Below are 20,434 nucleotides of genomic sequence, written 5' to 3' on the forward strand. Positions count from 1 at the left end.
TATATGTTTGAGTTATTCTATTATAATGATTATATCGAAAGTTCGGCTCATAGATCTTTTCTTTCTAAACATCTAGGATATATTTCGTGATGAAAATTACTTTGGAACATTTTGTAACTGTTACTTTTAGAGTTTATGAAAGCCTATTAAAAATTAGTTCCTAAATATAACAATATTAACAACCCATATATCTTGTTACTTACAGCTGGACGTCTTAAGTTTCAAAATAAAAATTATGGTAACAATCCGAAATAGCCAATATTATTATCTTATATTTAGCCGAAGGGAAAGCTACACAATATAATGAATTCATCGTATCCTACAATCAATGTTGTTCATGCTTTATTTGAATTTATGAACAGAACGAACTGTAGGAAATATAACTTATCCTTTTTTTCAATTGAAAATCATCCATAGATACTTCACTACAGATTTTTCAGCAAACTTTCACTGTAAAAGTGGTTAAGAACGGATCCAAGTGAATGCAGAGAAGTGATTTCAATTTTTCAATCCCCGAATATATACGGTACAAGCAAGATCTTTCGATATGAATTTGAGAGTACTCAGGAAAAAACCACTAAATTTCGATTGTTAACACACCCTAAAATTAATCATATTGTATGGTAGATAATAATCAGTCATAAATATTTAACATTATCATTGTAAATAACCACAAAATATTTTTAGAAAAAGCGGTAAGTTGAAAGATCGGATAAAACAAAATAAAGGAGGAAAAGTTCAAACGAATACCGACTGAACTAACAAAATTATTTACTACTCAAAAGATCAGCGTTATATTTATCAATAACTTTTTAAAAAAAACAACATATTTCCTGGTAATCTGTATATAGTTTAGATGTTTATACGTTTAAAATATAAAGTCATCAAATTGAATATAGATGTGAAACAGTTATGAATAAAATATAAAAAAAGTTCTTAGCCATGAAACAGTATCAATAATACTGATAATAATAATAATAATAGTATATATAAATTTTCCATAGATTTATTTCATTCTACAGTCTATTTTTATTTGTATACAAAATTAAAATTAAAAAAAAACCCAATAATGAAGAAAGAAAAAAAACTCGATCATGGGAAGGGGGGATTATAATAAGTTTTATTACGATTTTCGATTTTTTATTTATGCTCAGTTTAATTAAATTAGTACTTGTAGTAGAAAAATGGTTTATCAGAAGAAATTTTTGTTATGTTCACATTATTATTGCAGAAAACAAAAGGAAAACCTGAAAGTATTGGATGGCCATTTCGTCCTATTGTGGAACTCCTCAGCAGTTTCAATTGGTTCATGATCTCAACTATATAAAATTACTAAAATCTCCACAAAACCCTCCTTCTAAAAATAATAAATATTGAAAAATATTGATTTAAAAACCTACTATTTTGCAGAAAATTTTTCCTTCACTTCATTTATATAAGCTTTTTTGAATAAAGGAAAATATATACAATTTAATTTTTACCATTAAGAATATGTCGAGATCATTTTATTCCAAATAAGGGTTAGAATGAATGGGAAAATCATTGAAAACAATAAAGGACTGACTAGACATTTCATTCAACTATGAAATTTCGAAGTAATGTGCCAATTCAATCTCATCTAAGATTAAATTAATGAATTTTTTTCCTCTTTCACAATGAGAAAAAACAATGAAATAATCGAATCAGCTTTCAAACTATTTAGTTTTTATAAAAGGGGATTTCAATTTCAACTATACCATCTTTTTTTTAAAGTATTTTCCCTATATGCAATGAAAGATAGTCGCTAGCAGTGGAATCTGGGACGCGCGTTTCGTCCTATTTGGAACTCGTCAGCTGGGTGTACCTGCAACATCAAGTCAATATAACTTCACCCCATTGCACAAGGAATTGGCTATCAGGACTCAGTAGCTGAGTGGATAAAGCGATGGCTTTTGGAGCAAACGGTACCGGGTTAGAGTCACAGGGTGAACATCAACTCTGAGATGCAGGTACACCCAGCTGACGAGTCCCAAAGAGGACGAAACGCGAGTTATGGGTTTCACTGCTAGCCACTATCCATTTTTGCTTATGATATTAATTAAGGTTTATATTAATAGATGAACTGGATTTTTCTCCAATAAATTCAACTGTTTATTCCTTAATTTATATTAAGACATTTCTCATGACAAATTTTAATTTACATCAAACTTTAAACAAGATTTGATGATTAAATTGTACTTGAATTATGTTTCTGTTCTTTATATTCACATATTTGATCATTAAAATGTTCCAACTGTTGATGATGACTTTAGAGTAATGATATATACAAAACAAGTTGTTATTGTGTTTATTCTGAAGAAAAGAGAAAACAATAAAATATGATTTGTAGCAAAGAAAAAAATAGAAAATTAACATACTGGTAATTTATTTGTTTACCTTCTACTTTAATCATGGAGTAAATAATAGTTGTATTGCTACAGATCTAATGTTAACAAGAATGATTATGAATAAACAAATTACGTTGTCAAAATTTTCTTGAATAATTCAACAAGTTGCGTGTTTGAAGATGATTGAATCAATCAAATCAAAATAAGTTTTGACAAACTCTATTCAAATTAAGATTTAATGGTAATGATGACAATAAAGTCCGGTAACCAGATACTTTTTGTTGATCAGTTTTTTTCTCAGAATCATTATAAGTTGCATTACGTTAGTATTCAAAATGTATTTTAGTTCACATCTTGTTTGACAAATTTTACACAATCGCTTTTAAAAGTTATTCGAATCCTATTTTTTATCACTTTCACAGTGCTTGAAATTAAAATGTACTACAAATGTTTTCGGAGAAAAAGTAAAACTATTTCACTTTATACCGAATACCTTGTAGTTTTTAAACTGTAATAGTGATATTTCTTTGAAAAAACTTGGACCAGATTGCCAGGCGAAACGTTGGATTTACTTCAAATTCATTCGCTGAGATTTTAAAAATATATTATTCCTATTTAATGTCTTACATCAACACTTGGAACCCAAATACTGTGAAACTACTCACTAAATTTAGACGAAAGTTCATATATATGTATAAGTGATTCTTAAACCAAACTGATAATATGTATTGATAAGCTGAAATCTACTTTTTTATGAATTTATATTATGTAACTAGTGAACCTTTTATTTACTAAAATGCTGAATAATTTCCATAATATACATTTAATGCAAGAACTATACGTATTATTATTTGACGTTCGTAGCCTTAAATCTGTAAATGAAAACGTAAAGTTAATGCTATCAACAATAAATTCCTAATAATAAATATATTTTTTTAAGTAGAAAAATTATATTCCTGACGTTTCGTGACCTAATGTGAGCCACTTCTTGAGAGTAAAAAATAGCTGAATTATATAGGGAAATTATAATTGCGGACGGATAGCTTATGTAGAGCCACGTTTTTAGGTCTTTCGATGCGTACTTAAGGATGATGATAGCTCATGATGAATATTTAAACCCACAACAATAAAACTATTATTATTTTCATTGTCTAAAAATTTTCTTAAGATTTTTGTTTATCCTATTTCATTGTTGCCATGTTTAACAGAAGTCTGTTATTACAATTACTTTAATTATTGTAATTATTATCATTCTGGAATATATATTTGCAATTGTACAGTTTTGAAAATGGATTCGCAAAAAGAAGAGCTCTTCACTGAACCAATCTTTCCCATTGTTTCACTTTGACCAGCAATAACTTTATATTGGTATATTCAGGCTTATTATGATTTTGGTTGTACCAAAAATATTCTGCATTGTTTTCTTTGTACTATTTAAACTTATGTTAATTTAGTTCGGTTGTTTATTCACTCTGAAGAAGTGGTTTACGTTTACGGCACGAAACATGAAAAATATAATTTTTCCACTCATCGGGATATAATTAAAGGGTTGTTTTTTTTTTAATAAGTTCCTACCCAATCCTGAATGAATTCGAAACTATGGGCTTCAAACATGGGATTGATACCTATAATAAATTTGTTATTACACTTTCATAAGTACTTGAAAAATCATCACTCTGAAAATTCAATGACAATGGTTAGCCATTATTCCTTAAGAGATTTCATAACAAGAAGATGAAGTTTCAAATATTACAAACTCATCAATTTAATGGTCGAAATATGTCTTCTTTTGAAACACTTCAATTAATGAATTGAAGCAAGTTTATTTTTTAAGAATCATTTCAGTTTTATGAATAGAGATCAAGACAATTCAATTATGAAAAAAGTTACACATTATTTATAAATTGGATGACTTACTTTCGTAAATCAGAAATATCTTGGTGACTGGTTTGAAGCGAAATGTTGATTATGGTTAGTAGAAAAACAAGGATAATGAATTAAGATCGTTTTAGTTTTGAACTATTTCAGGATGTATATCTTGAAATTCTCTTTCCTTAAAATGAAAATGAATCAGATAATGGAAGATCATCAAATTATCTGTTCATTATTTGGAGGAGGTTGTATGAACATTAATCAAGTCATGTCACCATATCAGCAAAATTATTGTTAACTAATTAGATTAGAAGTTATTCAAGTTGAAAGGAGTGGTTGAACATATTTATTGTAGATGGAAAGCTCCGGCCTTTTGATATGAAAAGCTATTGCTTCAGCCGCTTGAAGAATTCTTGATTTGGGCAAATTTATGTTAACACGATACATTATTGTAAATGACTGTTTCGTATTAACTGTATGGAACATTTGTGTTTAATTTGATAATTTTGAATAAATTGAGCATTGGGTAGATTGTTATAAACAAATAATATATTTGTAATATCCCAGTGAGTAGAAAAATTAGATTTTCTCTGAAGAAGTGGCTTACACTGAGTCACGAAACGTCAGAAAATCTAATTTTTCTACTCATTGGGATATTACAAATATATTATTTATTTATTTGTGTTTAATGATTTAGAATGGAGCTGTTAACAGTTTTACCTATGCTTTTACCTAATCAGACTGAGAGGTACTCGTAAGCACGAAAATAAAAAAATTTCAAACTTCTGACAATATAAATTGTTCCCCAAGAGAAAATGAAATGATATATAGAGAAAGAGTAGGTTAGTCTAGATAATTTAATCATTATTCTTGGAGTGTTCACCGGACTCGTAGAAAACAGTAATAAATGTTTTCCTGTAATAGAGGTACTTTGAATTACTCTGAGCAACTTTAACATTAACGTTTCACTAGTTGCATCACCTCTAAATTATAAGCGCATAAACAGAGACATTTTGGTCACATTTAGGATTTTACCACTATTTTTTGAATAAATTTTTATTTATAAATTTATCAGGATACCTATTTCCTTTTATAATACTACGCAATGTATTTTTCTCCTGTAACTATACCTGAGGAGCATATAGCATTGATTCTCTATTGAAGTGTCTGAATGAGACTTCGTTTATATCGTAGAGAAATGGAAATTTTGTATGTTGACCAGTCCAAGTACTTTTCATCTTTAGGTTACTTCTTGTCTTTTTCACCTCCTGTTACTTATATTAGGATTTCATTGAATACAAACCTATTTAAGTTAACACTTCATATGTCATCTCAACATTGAGAATTCTATGTTATTTCATGAACAATCTTGAATTTACTTACTATAAATCTGAAGAATGTGTGTGCTGTAAACGTGACCAATTCGGGATTATTAATTTTGATATATATATTTGTAGAACCTGAAGAGAATTTATTCGAAATAAGATTTTATGATTCATACAACTGTGTTCTGAATAATATCTACTTATAAAAAGATTCAATATTTCACTAATAATGTATTATCTTATAGATCTAACTGAAATACATTTATTTTCTGAACGGAATGTTCATAAAAAATGTGATACCTGGTTTCACCAACGATTATTTTCGTAATAATAATAATAATAAACGTGTAACCTTCTGTCACTTTTGTATGTTCATTTTTTAAAATGTAACTATGTGTTTTATTTGTGGACAGTTTTTGTCTAAAGATTTTGTTTTAACAATACAGTAACCATTTGATTGGTTGATAGGAATTTTTTTTTTCTTTTTTTCAAATCTTTTTCATTTTATCAGTTTACATTTATACTCGTTTTTCTATCCAATGTCATATAATTAATTATCTTTCACTAGATATTAATTCCTATAAAATTATTTTTATATTATAGAAAATATCTAAAATACATTAGCATATTAATCTCTTCATAAAATTCGATATTAAACAGATTAATTTGTATATTGATTATGATTGAAACAATCAACATGTTACTAAGACCTAATGTATATCACTCATTCTATTCAATTACATACATTCAATATAAAAATCCTTAGTTTTTACTTAATATCTATCTAAAATACTCAACTATTGAGTAATTTCTTTTGTGATTTAATCTTTGTTTATTATCATGTTACATGTTCCAAATTTCAAATCTTAAGTATATAATTAAAAGATTAGCAAAAAATATTAACTAAAACAATGAATAAACATGAAACCTTTTTATTCATTTGGATTCTGATTATTTATTCATTGAATATTGTATATTATACATTTGGTGAAGATACTACTGATAAAAGTTCTAATCGAAAGCAAGAACTAATGAATTTGAATAACGGGCTATGGATAAGCGAAAGTAATGACGATATTTTGAGTAATAACACTAAACAAATGTCGGGTAGTAAAAAAATATATTTCGGTAAGTTACGCTTAATTTTTCCATTTCCAGATATGTTACATTTTTGAGTTGGTTAGTTTTATTGATTCAACTTGGAACAAAACTTCATTATTTCATATCAGCATTGACATATCACTAATCTTCACAGTTGAAATCATGAGTCAATTGAAGCTGGACCACCATGGAAAACCTGGAAGCACTGGACGGCCGTTTCGTCCTATTATGGGACTCATCAGCAGTGCGCATCCACGATCACTAATCTAACAACGGGAGTTACAATATTTTGAAAATAATATGGTTAACTACTTACAAGTAGATTGATTACCTCTAAAACATTATTCCTTAACGCTTAACGTACCAATAATATTACCTTACAAGATAAATTAATTGTAGATATCTCTTTTGATTAAGCCTCAACAAAACCAAAGACGGTTTACAAATTTGTCTGCCAAATAAAATAATTTTAAAACATCGTCAGAAGTGTTGTTCATTATCAAAGACATAAGCTTCAATAATTCGTAGTAACTTCTTTGACACAGTTTAACTCAAGTAAAAAATAATAATATTGAACATGTATATCAAACAAGTTCTGGATTTAAAGTCTTTAGTCATAAACTTTATATTACTAATGCCACTCAAGAGTCTATCTTATTGAAGTGTAAAACAAATTTAAGGATACTGAAATTGTGCTGCATGCTGTTAAATTTATTCGTTTGTATTTATGTAATGAGAAGTCTTAAATATGTTCGATCATAAGAAAGCCATGTTAATTATGCGAAAGATGGTTGTAAAGGTAACATTTCCTTCTGTATTCAGGTGTTCATAAGCAGACGTGAATAAATTTGATAATTGTAATGTGGTTGAATAGTTCGGTTTCTATGCTCGAACTCCGAACCTAAATAGGTTAGTTGTGTATGATTAAATAGATTGTTTGTGGTTGTTGGTTGGGTTGGCCCCTGATTCTTTCCAACTGAATGATGTAAGATTTTGCAATGTACAACGTGTCTGAACCACATGCATTTCTGGATGGTTGAGAAATCATCTCTGGACTAATTAAACATTTTAAAGATCATTTTGAAGAAGTCAATTAAGGCATGCACTTTCACTGATGGTTCGATTTGTAGATTATCATGTCCTACAGGAGTATCACGATCGATGGATTACGACTAAATCATCTTTCAAGCAAACGTTATGTCATTTAAAGCACCATAACAGTAATAACTAGTGAACATTTGCTGACGAATCATAAACAAAGTACTGATATCTTTCAACATGAATTACGGTCTATTATATTATACTTTACCATTGCTCTGCTTTCTAAAATTATTAATTTTATATATTTCTTTAACAATGATGTCATGTATTGGCTAACTTGGAAGACATCTATTAGACTCGACTTAGTTACAAATTAGCAGTTACTTGACGGTAACCTTAGATTATTCATGAGGCTGAAAATGGTAAGCAGCAGATTCAAACGCTATATTTAAAGTTCCTAAGGCTAAAATAAGACTAAGGGTTATCAGTAGAAATCAAAAGAAGTAGAAACTTGGAACGACGTACTTCTGCGTTGGTTGAATACTGAAAAGTTTGAAATCATTCTCGTCTTTATAAAGGAGCAGGAAACATGTAGTATGATCATGTCGATGATATTTTACGAGTTACAGTCAGTTATTGTATGCTAACGTGTGCCAATTCAGAGACGTTTATCTTACTTCAGCTTTCAGATAGATAGTGGAATGATTGTGAGTAACATTTCTCAAGAAAGTCATGAGAAAAGTAAACACTATTACAAGCTCATCCACTTGTTAGGCTGAGATCTGTGACAGCCCTGTATACCATAATTGACCATTTTATTACATGACTGCTTAAAAGATGACTCAACCACCGAATATTACAAACACTAAATAGTAAGAACATAATTTAGAAGATAAATAATCAGTTTGGTCTGGGCTGTAAAAAAATACCAGTTATAACTACTGGGTTAGTGTCCCTTAATGTAATAATAAATACCATATTCGTGGATAAAAGTTGTTAAAATACGTCTGTAATTTCGTACAGCTTTTTCGAAACGGGTTAAAAATCTTTCATCAAAATCATTAATGACAATGGTAAATCATAGTGAAAAATGCTGTCAAATACTTATTGTGAATATATTTTTCGGCTAATGATGTCATATGAACGGGTGAAACTTCTGACAGGTAAAAGTTAATTGTTAAATAAAGTCTAGTTAGTGAGTTATGAAAAATTCTACAGTCTGTTAGATTTGTTTTGATAATAGTTATTCACCACTTTTTTAATAAACGTATAATGCATTGGTATACAATGCGTTTGGCGACTGTTATATATTAGGCAGAAAGCTTGTAACACATTGATCCTTACAAAAGGTGACTTATTGATAACCATTGCAAACAAATGTCAAATTTATAGATATTGATAGCCGAATCATTAGTTGAAAACAAAATATTCGGTTAAGTATAATAGTCATGATTATAAAATTTGTAAGTTATGGGATAGTTTGCCGGTTGCATCACACCGCTCAAACTAGTTTACTAAAATGTTGTTTGCTTGTAGATCAGATTTTGTCATTACGGTAATGAAAATGAATATAATCGTTACGATCATTATATATATAGCTTCAGTCACTTAATCTATATACATATATTGAGTTATTTGGTTAGTGGTTTGACTTTTGTTGTTGAGATGAAGTCCTTCACTTTACTCAACGAAATGTCCAACTTCCTTATGACTATAAGGAACTGTTGTTACTACTGTTTTTTAGGTACTCCCAACTAATGTTTTTACTTAAAACATCCTGATTATATAAATAACTTCAGCATTTCAACCTGCTTATCTTTGAATTAAAAACGACTTAGTGTTTTATCAGTGATCTCGTACTTATCTCATTATTAGTAATATTCATTATATAATATATCTATCACCAGTATCGAAAAAATCAAATCGCTCTACATTTTTTCAGTCACTTTTTGAATGTTACAACTTAAGAATGAACATCAAAATTCTATGGCGATAGATGTATTACACTTACAAGTTCAAACTTGTCGTTTTTTGTGTAACAGCAAGATTTCTCACAAGATAATCGTTCCAGAGTTAATCTGAATTAGTTTTTATTGAAACACTGTCTAGTATGTGAACATAAGACATATGAATGTGAATTTGTTGTGCAATACAGAAGAATATCATTTAAAATGATCATTGCTCAGTTATGATAAAGCATAGTTGCTGTAACCACCCAACAAGTAAACAAGTATAAATTGGCTAGTTATTAAACAATAAAATCTTTAATGAGTGACTTGTGGCTGATTGAAAAGCTATTATTATCTTGAATAAGAAATTAAATGGAAATGATTTATCAAGATATAGGAATGAATTAAACATTGTTTTATGTCTGTAAATCAAAATTTAAATATAGCTTTATCTTCAAGTAAAAAACATCAAGTGTTTGGGTTTGAAAACTAAATTTTGAGTAAATCTGTAAAGTTTTGGGTCTGGTTGCTTCCTGATCTGCTTGTTCAATTTTAAGAAATTTGCTAGATATATCTTATTAGTGAGATATCTATAAATTGCATATCGATACAATTTCAGATGTCATACTGATCGGGGGAACGGATACGAGTTTCACCGATGAGTATTACTGAAAAAAATGTTACATTTCAGTAGCGAAATGTAATAAAATGCTAAACAGCAAAAGGTGATTGGTTTTGTTTAAATTATGTTGTCTCCATAAAACTGAGTAAAGATACTTTTTGAAAACTTAAAAACAATCACTTTATTAAATCAAGGAGATGTTTATCACATTTACTATCAATATTCAAGGAGACAGAATTGATAATGTCTGATCATAATCTGAGGAATAATTTGCCATCTGAATTGATTAATCATTAGTTTACATGTACAGAGGAGAAACATTCACTTTAATTAGAGATAGAAATCGGTTTGATTTTAAAAGCAACAATTGAATAAACATGAATAATGGCAATCTGAGTATCCTGCAGCCACACTACAATTATCCTTTCTTCAATAACGAATAAAGAGAAATCAATGAAATACAGTTTCTCTTTGACGATACAGTATACTAAAGCCGCACATTTATATCTATAGTGATTTTAGAAATATTTCAGTCTGTTGGAAAATGAAAGGGAATGAAATCTTGAATTGTTTGGAGATATCAAAGGAAGGTTGAGTAATGATGGATAGGGTGGATGAAGCTAATGTACAGCTCATAAATGTGAGAGATATTTGTCGACATGAGAGATATGACGGTGAAGCAAACAAACTTGAAGACGATCTGAATTGGATAATGATTCTAAAACGACAGATGTTAGTAATAACCGGTTACTGATTAAAAACGTAAAATATTATGATGAAAATTCTAAAAATAAAAATGGAAATCACACTGGAAATTGTGTGAGGGAACTAGAAGTATGAGAGATCGTAAGTGTTGCTTTAACAAGCAGCGTTCAGGTTTGAAATGATGAAGTGTTATATCTTCTGAAGTGAACGAGTGGTGAACTTGATCACCATTTAATCTTGCTCATTTAACTGTATGTAGGATTCTGAATGATGATTGTGGTGGGATAACGTGCCCAGAGTTAACGAGACGTACGTGTTTAAGCCACTGAATATCATGAATCATCCGTGGAAAAACCAGGTCAGTTATTTCTGAGAGATGTGTATGGAAAGTATTAGCTTTATGCAGACTTTGCGCTACACTATAATCATAGTTTTTGATAAATAGTTAACGTAGAATAAAACTTTCACATAGAAATAATTTCCTTTCTTCAAAATAAATAATTGACTTAAACCTTTGTCTTAGATGAAAAATGTTTTTGGTGCATGATTTGACACTTAGTTTGTTATTTTATTGACTTCTGTAAACATTCTCAATTCATTGACCAAAATCAGTTAGTTCTTGATCAGATTGTTAGCCGTCGAAAAATGATTTTATAAACACTAGTTGTCTGTTCAATTGACTTGAAAACATCATTAATCCGTTGATCTATTTCAACAATCTGATAACAAAATCATTACATATTGAGCTCCAATATTAAGCACAGATTAGAAATCTTTAAGTTGACACCATGCAAAATCTAACTCGTAGATATTCCTCTGCAAAAGATAATGTGTAATGAAGGAATAAAACGCAAGAACACTTATTGGTTCAATGCGACATTTGTTCATTATAAAATTTGATTGTATTTAGTCAGTATAAGATCAACTTTATATTTTCTGTGCTTTAGTTAATATATGATATTTATTAGCTGATCATCAAATATCAGTAAAATCTCTATGTAAATGAGTGAACTTAATTAAAATTGTTGTTTTTTGGAGAGAGATAAAAGTCATCTGATACAAAACTTCATTTGCTTCAAGTTATGCTTGATTTTTCCCGGTTTTGTGTTCAGTTTTGAAGTAAGAACAAACTACTAAATGTGTTATCAATAGTGTAAAATGAACTCTGTTAGTAAAACTCTATGTAGTAGTTTGGCGTTACATTTTTGGTTTTCTTAAGTATGGGATTTTGAAAAATCTCACTGTTATCAATAAGAAAGACTTTTGCTGAAGTATTTGATAAGTCTGTTCACTTGGTAGATTGATTCTATTTGATCATTCAAGAGTATGACATTTAGAGCAATGTCCCCGATGAAATAAACAAACGTGTCCAAGTGTTAATCTGACAGGAAATAAATGCACAAGTCTGTAGTGTTACGATATGACTTTTTAAAGGAAAGTACTCAATATTACAATTTATTCAAGATCTCATGATTCGTAGCAGAATTTAAAAGCTATAATTCTATCTGCAAGAGATTGGAGGATAGGCACATTGTTGATTATTTCGCAATATCTCAATATCTACTCGAATTAATTTGGACAAAGTAGGATTTGAACCTTAAATTCAGTGACTTGAAGTTAGTCACTTAAATCTCTAAACCAATACGTTACAATATCTCTAAGCGGGCAAAGTTGTATAATTACAATAATTCTGAGGAAGAGTAAAGTGTATTTTACTTGTTTTAAACCAATCAAAATCATTACATAAAACAGTCAATTACTTCTGTTACTACAATTAAAAATCAGTGTTTCGTGTGATTGATGTTTAGATAGAAGTATTACTTGTTCTTTCGGTTTTTTTACTCTGAAAATTAACAAACAACTTTGAAAATTTTAATTTCAAAATTTATTTAATCATATTCGATGCCTTATTTTCAATTTAACAACTATTATCAATATTTATGAAAGACATTTCGACTACTACTAGGGTTATATCATGGGATTAAAGTGTATCCATAAATTAATGAAATTTCTTTTCCTAATCTGTTAAAATCTATTCGTTTATTTATGGTTTGATACAAAAGTAATCGACCAAGGAGTGTATACCAGGATTTAACTGATACTTCATGACTTAGTTTTTATTAACTTCTCAGTTGGTTTCACTTTGGGGATATCGTTTACATTAATGTTGTTAGTATTATTATTACTATGATTATTGTCATAATAATATTATTGATGGCTTTATTCAATGCTATATTTTCGGTACAATATAGAATTCTCAGCACAAAGTATTTCAGCGGGCATCCTTTCCTTATTTCTTAATCGATATTGACGATAAGTATTGAGTGATCGCCAGTTAGATATTAGCATTTCAAAAGTCGATATCTGAATAATATTCATTCTTTTTATTACATATTACCAGCCATTACAATGTCCTTCGACTATACATTTTTGTAACTTGTGCAGTGAAAAGTCGTCAACATTTCACAAACACACCTGGATAATTGAAAGCATGAGTCAATTGAGGCTATACCACCATGGAAAACCTGGAAACACTGGACGGCCGTTTCGTCCTACTATGGGACTCCTCAGCAGTGCGCATCCACGAACCCACTCTCGCGAGCGAGATTCGAACCCAGGACCTACCAGTCTCAAGCCGAAGCCCTTAACCGATAGACCACTGAGCTGGCATCCAACGGTGTTAATGTCTAACTTCAACTGATCCACGAAGTTGAGCAACCATTCACCAATTGTCTTCAGTGAGTTCCTATCTCTACAACAGACGTGGTTTGCACTCCACTGGTCACTGCTTCTCACTAGAGCTCCTGGATATACTTCTCGAAGTCACTAGTGAGCATATGATTATATTAATTATCAGAAGGGGTTTTGTGGAGATTTAGTATTTTTCATAATTGAAAGCATGAGTCAATTGATAAGGTATGCAATTAATTGAAATAATGATCTGTTAAAACAAACAAGGAAATAGATAAATTGTTTAAATATCTAGATTTCAGGAACAGGTAGCCCGGATATTCAAACAGGCCGACAAAAACACCTAATTTAATCAATATGAAATATGTATTTTCACTGACTTTCTAACAAACATCAAACTGTGATGAGAAACCTCTAACACTACAACTGTCACAACACCCTGTAAAGAACAACATATATAAGCGAACAATATTGTTTTCGGTTAGATCCTCATCAGGCTTTACTCTAATATACAGTAATATTTATATGCATATACGAAATTATTAAACCAATCAAGGCAGTTTATGAGTCAATGATAACGGTGGAATAGATTACATAATTAAGGATAATAATAAGTGATAGTGTAATGACAGGTGTACTAGTTGTGATAAGAATAATAAAAGGCTTGAATCAATGTTACATAATAGGAAAATAGGTCAATGATTAGAAAAATATAGACAATGAAATAACATTTATAGAAATTATAAGATTACGTAATAAGAAGTGTTCAGATAATTGGACTGTGAAGCGAATATCAGAAAAAATAATAAGTAAATAATTGGTAGGGGGTGAAGAAAAATAAACGAAGAAAGATTATGGAAAATAAAATTATTTATTAAGGCCAAGGGAGAGATAAGGGTGTTACAAATTTCTTATGAACACAAAGACTTGGGTTGTTGGATCGAATTCCTATAGCTTCTGCTATGTGTAAGAGACGAGATCGAACCCCATAAGGAAAACTAGTAGGAATAGGATAAATAACTTTAAATGACTGATTTCTGTCAACTTTATGACCGCTATCGATCAAGTGTGAAAGAATCGAGCTCCGTATAGACTTGACCATACCTTTTCCTAGCCACGAAGGGAGGTGTTCACTAACTCTTCGGTTCAGTTATCTGGTAGTGAGCCCAATATAGCTTTCTCCACAGGAGCAGCTTAATTCATAGATACACATAGAAGTGGCATAACCAGATAACTTATCCTTTAATTGGGGAATCACCATAGATCGTGTGGAGTACGAAAGACATAGGTCGGCTGCATTAAACGTTCTCTTAACCGCTTTAGTCAGTCTATCCCGTAGTACATCATCAGCTAAATCGCCGTTGAATTGTAGTTTCAGGAAGAGCGGTTTCTTCGCAGCTGTTGATATCTTTATTTTCCTATTTGTTACATGCAAGTATTTCTTCAGGAAACCTTGTGGAAACCCCGCAAAGAGACAAATAATAACAGTGACCATGAATAATATCTACACGATATCGTGAAATAGTTAAAATCGGAAATGTATGGTTATTTTTGTTTCCATGATTGTTTAACCAAAGTCAGCTAATGATGTTAAAATTGAAACTATCATATCTTAGTACATGTAGAACTAATCAATCATGAACTCATAAAATGAGAGTTCATTAACATTATTTGATCTATGCCAATGTTTATAGAATATTAAATTTTTTAGCCATAAGATATATCTGATTAAATAAATATATTTTGTTTTTTTCTTAGTTAAAAAGCCAACAAATATCACAGTACAAGAACATGCAAAACATGTTCGTTTTGATTGTCAAATAAATGAAAGGGTCAATATTTTATCATACAAATGGTGAGTATTAAATTATATTTTGGTTCTGTATATTTTGTGAACTCGATGACAGTATTTGTCTTGGTATATCTTCTAACTAGGGAATGTACAGAAATTGTTATAATTTTTGTAATCACGATCACTAGTCATTCTAAAACACTATAAATCTTTCAATGTGCTATAGTTTTATTATGGCAGGACAAGTAAAGCTAATATCAGTGAACAATAGCAATTGTGTAGTACCAGAAATTGATTATAAAGTCATTTTAATTAGGAACTGATATCGAATATGGTTTAATATTATTCCATGCTTCTTCAAACTGACGTCAATTTTTCAGACGATATTTGGTTATATGTTCTTATTATCATTTATATAAACATTATTTCGACGGCTGTGATATGTTACAAGTGAGATGAGAATAAAAAAATAAAATTATGTAATCCTGGTTCTATATTGTAAATTGACGGACGTTGGAAATGAGGATCACTAAATAATGAAACTATATTCTAACAGAATTAAGACTTATGAGATGTGAACTTTCGAGGCCAAGTAATGTATGAAACAGCTTGTTTTTACTATTCAGATTCGTTCAAACAACAGTCTAATGCTTGGACGTTCACAGTAACTTTTATTTCATAATGTAGGCTAACATCAGCGTGAATAACTTCCATGAACATCATATTCTTTGGTCAGACTGAGAGTATTATCAGCGACTCATTATTTTTATATTTTTAATGTTTCCAGACAAATAATATGAAAACAAATCAGTATAAATCGTAACAGAAGAAAAGTAGTAGATAATTATGTCGAGTGTAAGCCCTTCTTGTTCCTTAGTAATCAATGCTTAACTTAAATAGACTGTTGATCTAACACAAATCTCTGAACATTGAAAAAGTTATTTTCAAACGTATTTGAATCATTTTTATTCTATATTTGAAGATATTCCATTTAATATCATATCAAAGTTTAATTCTATAGAGATTGAATTGTATGAAAGCGGTCTTATGTCAAATTACACTGTTAGAAAGGATTGTATAAAAAAAATAAAACAATGGATATTTATAAATAGAAGACAATCATGATTTTTTTGAAAATCCAAATGTAGAATTTAAATCAGAATTAATTTTATATTTAATGGAACAGTTTGACAGCTATTTTCCAACTCGTTTGGATTTGTATTTATTGATGTATCGTGTCGGTGTTTTGCCTAATCACATGTGAAATTTTGAGCTTTAGGATTTATACCTTAAATTATATCAGGTTGTCGACTATTAGCTATTCAAGTGTTTTAACCGAACGTTGTTATTTTTATCAGAGGTTTTGTGGAGATCTTAGTAATTATATAATTGAATTCATGAGTCATTTAAAGCTTGACCACCATGGTAAACCTGGAAGCACTGGACGGCAGTTTCGTCTTGGTATGAAACTCCTAAGCATCGGGCATCCACGATCCCGCCTGCGGTATCATTTTTTTAACGTTTCGTTATATTGAATCTCTTAGCTAGAATATGCTACCTTCACTTATCTATTTATGTCAAGCTATGTCGACCATTTTTAGAACGTATATAAATACATTCCAATAAGGTTTCAGATTATCTCATTGATGAATAACTCAACCGATTTAAAACTCATTACCTTTAGTTATTACAGTTTATAAAAGAAATAATTATTATAAATTTCTGGCTTTTCTTTACAGGTTAAAAAATAAAATAGATATCAATTTACAACCAGATATTCAACATCGTTATCAAATTTTACAAAATGGTAGTTTATATCTTACACAAATTAATCGTAATGATACTGGGATCTATACGTGTCAAGTGATTTTTAGTTATTCAAACAGTCAGTATAATTACATGAAACCTCTGGCTACTGAAGAGAATGACAATAATCAAAGACAAATTGATTTCATATCTGAATATTTACGTAATCGTGAACATAGATATAATGAAGAACTTGAAAAGATGAAACAGAATTTAGAAGCATCTGCCTGGTTAAATGTCCAATGTATGTTAGTATGGTAATCATTGAGCATTTGAAGTATTATTTGTTGTTTTACTGAAGAAAAATGAAATGTTAAATAAATTCCATGAACTGTAAACAGATAAACATCATTGACCATTGGATTTAGCAGTATCAATGAACTTACGTTTCAAATAAATAGCGATTAGGCAGGTTTATTTTGGTATTCAGTATAAATCGGGACAAGATCACATCTAAGAACTATTATTGTTTGGGAGACACATCCGGGATTATGTGAATTGATCATCACAAACATACACACAAGCCTACAGACCTGTGCGTCAATACTGAATCATGAGTATAAGTTATAGTTCATTTAACTAAGTATCAAACAGTACTTAATCATAGATTGTTTCAGGTCGATTCACATCATTTTTAAACATCTCCCATCATCCTAATTTAGCCACTGGTTACATGCAATAATATCTGTTTTCAAAAGACTAGTCTAAAAAAGTATAATTAAGATCAGTGGCATATTGGTAATTATTACACAATGTTGATTTCCTTTTATAATACGGACTATTTCATTATAGCAATTAACTGAATATTCTAAGAATACTAACCATATTGTTTCGATTTCTGTTCATTGAAAGTCTTTTATTGACAAATTGCTAAGCAGATTCATATAGACATTCAAGTGTCTCACACTTTAAAGTATTATTAGGGACTAGAAAACAGTTAAGTGGAACTCGTTACTATGCATAAACTTCATTGACTTCATTGAGAAGGCCTTTGACAGTGTGGACCGGAGAACCTTATGGAAACTACATCGACACTATGAAGATCCTGAGAAGATTGTCAGCATTATCTAAAACTCACACGACGGACTACAGTGAGAAGTTGTGCATAAAGGCCAGCTGACAGATGCATTTCCAGTAAGTACCAAGGTCAGAAAAAGCTGTCTGCTCTCCACCCTCCTCTTTCTCCTGGTGATTGAATGGATTATGAAGACTTAAACATCTGACGGGAAGCACGGAATACAATGGACAACTCACAATCAATTAGACGATTCGAACTTCGAAGATGATCTAGCCCTCCCACCACATACACACGAACAAATGCAGATGAAGACAACTAATATAGCAGCAGCCTCTGCATTAGTAGGCCTCAACGTACACAAAGGAGAAACCAAGATCAATTACAACGCAGAGAACATCAACCAAATCACTCCTGATGGAGAAGCTCTGAAAGATGTGGAATGTTTCACTCACCCTGGAAAGCATCATTGATGAATAAGGAGGGTCTGACGCACATTTAAAGGCAAGGATTGGCAAAGCAAGGACAGGATTCCTACAATGGAAGAACATATGGAACTCAAAACAACTGTCAACTAATTTCAAAGTGAGAATCTTCAATACGAACGTCAAGACAGTCCTACTGTGTGGAGCTAAAACGTGGAGAACTACTACATCCATCGTCAAGAAGGAACAAGTATTTATAAACAGTTGTTTATGAAAAATACATTCATACTATCAGCAACTGCGTTTCATGGGAGAGATCAAACCCGCTTCCATTCGAAGAGGAAATGAGGGAAAGACGTTGGAGGTGGATAGAAAATACACTGCGGAAACCACCAAACTGCATCACGAGGCAAGCCCTTGCTTGGAATCCGGAAGAGAAACGGAAAAAAGGGCGAAGAATAAACTACGTTGGGAAATAGGGGCAGATATGAAAAGGATGAATAGCGAGTGGAAGGAAGTGGGAAGGATTGCCCAGTACAGGGTTGGATGGAGAATACTGGTGTGGGGTCCATCCTCCTCTACGAGGGGTAATAGGAGTAAGTGAGCAAACATTTACTACGAAAAAAGAATGTTCACATAGAAAGATTACCAATATTATAAAAGACCTCTATTTATCTTATTCTAAATATATCTTAAACCGTGAATTATTCACTTCATTGATTATATAGAATTTAGAACAAACCTGTATTTTTGGTGTTGTTGAAATATCTATAGAGGCAGTCATTGAAAGATGATAGACGTTCAGTAAGCAGAATATATAGTATACAAAAAATAATACAATATTTTGTTCAATCACCCACTTTGATTTTCTTCATTTAAGAGAGTAAAATGTTAAGTTTCATTTTAATATAAAAGTTTATAAAAATATTTATAATTGACTAAGCAAAGTTTGTTGGCATTCAAGTTGATATGTGTTCATTTAAAAGACTAGTAAAAAAATCAAACATTTTGGTCGAAATCAAGAAGCTTTGTTGATATATCGGTATTGTGGAGATTTCTGAATCTTATAATATACATCACGGACTGATCTTAGTTAAACAGTCATTGAAAACCACAAAGTATTGAACACGTATTTCTTCATACCTTGGAGCTCCAAAGAATTGGTCTTTCCCGACCTTATCGATGATAAAAGAATACCTAGTATTTAATGATTGTTTAGCCGATGTCGGTCTGAGATATAAACACTTTATATGTGTACATATGCATTAATATGAAAAGTGTTTACTTGCCTGATCAAAAACGTAATAGTTTGATGTCCATATAGTAGAATAGGTTTGTGTGTTATTTCACTCTTTAAATTTTACAATTGTTATTCTTACCATAATCTCAGAGTACTTTCATTACTAAAATTTAAAACTATGGATACAAAAATGTTTGAATCAAGAAATGTTTACATAATTATCTTCTTCTAACTCTTGTGACTCTGTTTACAAACTCAGTAAAATGTCGAAGAAGTAGTATTACAATCCAATGATTTGGAGATAATTTGCACAAAAATTCTTTCTTCCATGAATATTGGCATGTCATATGATCGCACAGTTGAGTATTTGTTTTACATTGAAGAAAAGAAGGAAAGATTATTATTATCATTATTATCACATTTGTGTGAAGTCAGCACCAAAAAAGCAAGTATTTTTTTCATGTCATTGCTTTCACAATACATC

At 30.4% G+C, this 20,434-nt stretch overlaps 1 protein-coding gene across 1 annotated transcript in view; it reads left to right on the forward strand.

Moving 5' to 3' along the window:
- Positions 1 to 11,112: 11,112 nt before the first annotated feature.
- Smp_124370 (putative cell adhesion molecule) overlaps positions 11,113 to 20,434 on the forward strand; it is a gene marked incomplete at both ends in the record, with an annotated part of 30,288 nt that continues 20,966 nt past the window's right edge. The window contains 3 exons of the mRNA XM_018795971.1: positions 11,113 to 11,122; positions 15,431 to 15,527; positions 17,204 to 17,514. Coding sequence (XP_018650230.1) covers positions 11,113 to 11,122; positions 15,431 to 15,527; positions 17,204 to 17,514 — 418 coding nt within the window. The remainder of the gene's footprint in view (positions 11,123 to 15,430; positions 15,528 to 17,203; positions 17,515 to 20,434) is intronic.

This window comes from Schistosoma mansoni, chromosome 2 (genome assembly GCF_000237925.1).
Source record: "Schistosoma mansoni strain Puerto Rico chromosome 2, complete genome".
Classification (NCBI taxonomy): Eukaryota; Metazoa; Platyhelminthes; class Trematoda; order Strigeidida; family Schistosomatidae; genus Schistosoma; species Schistosoma mansoni.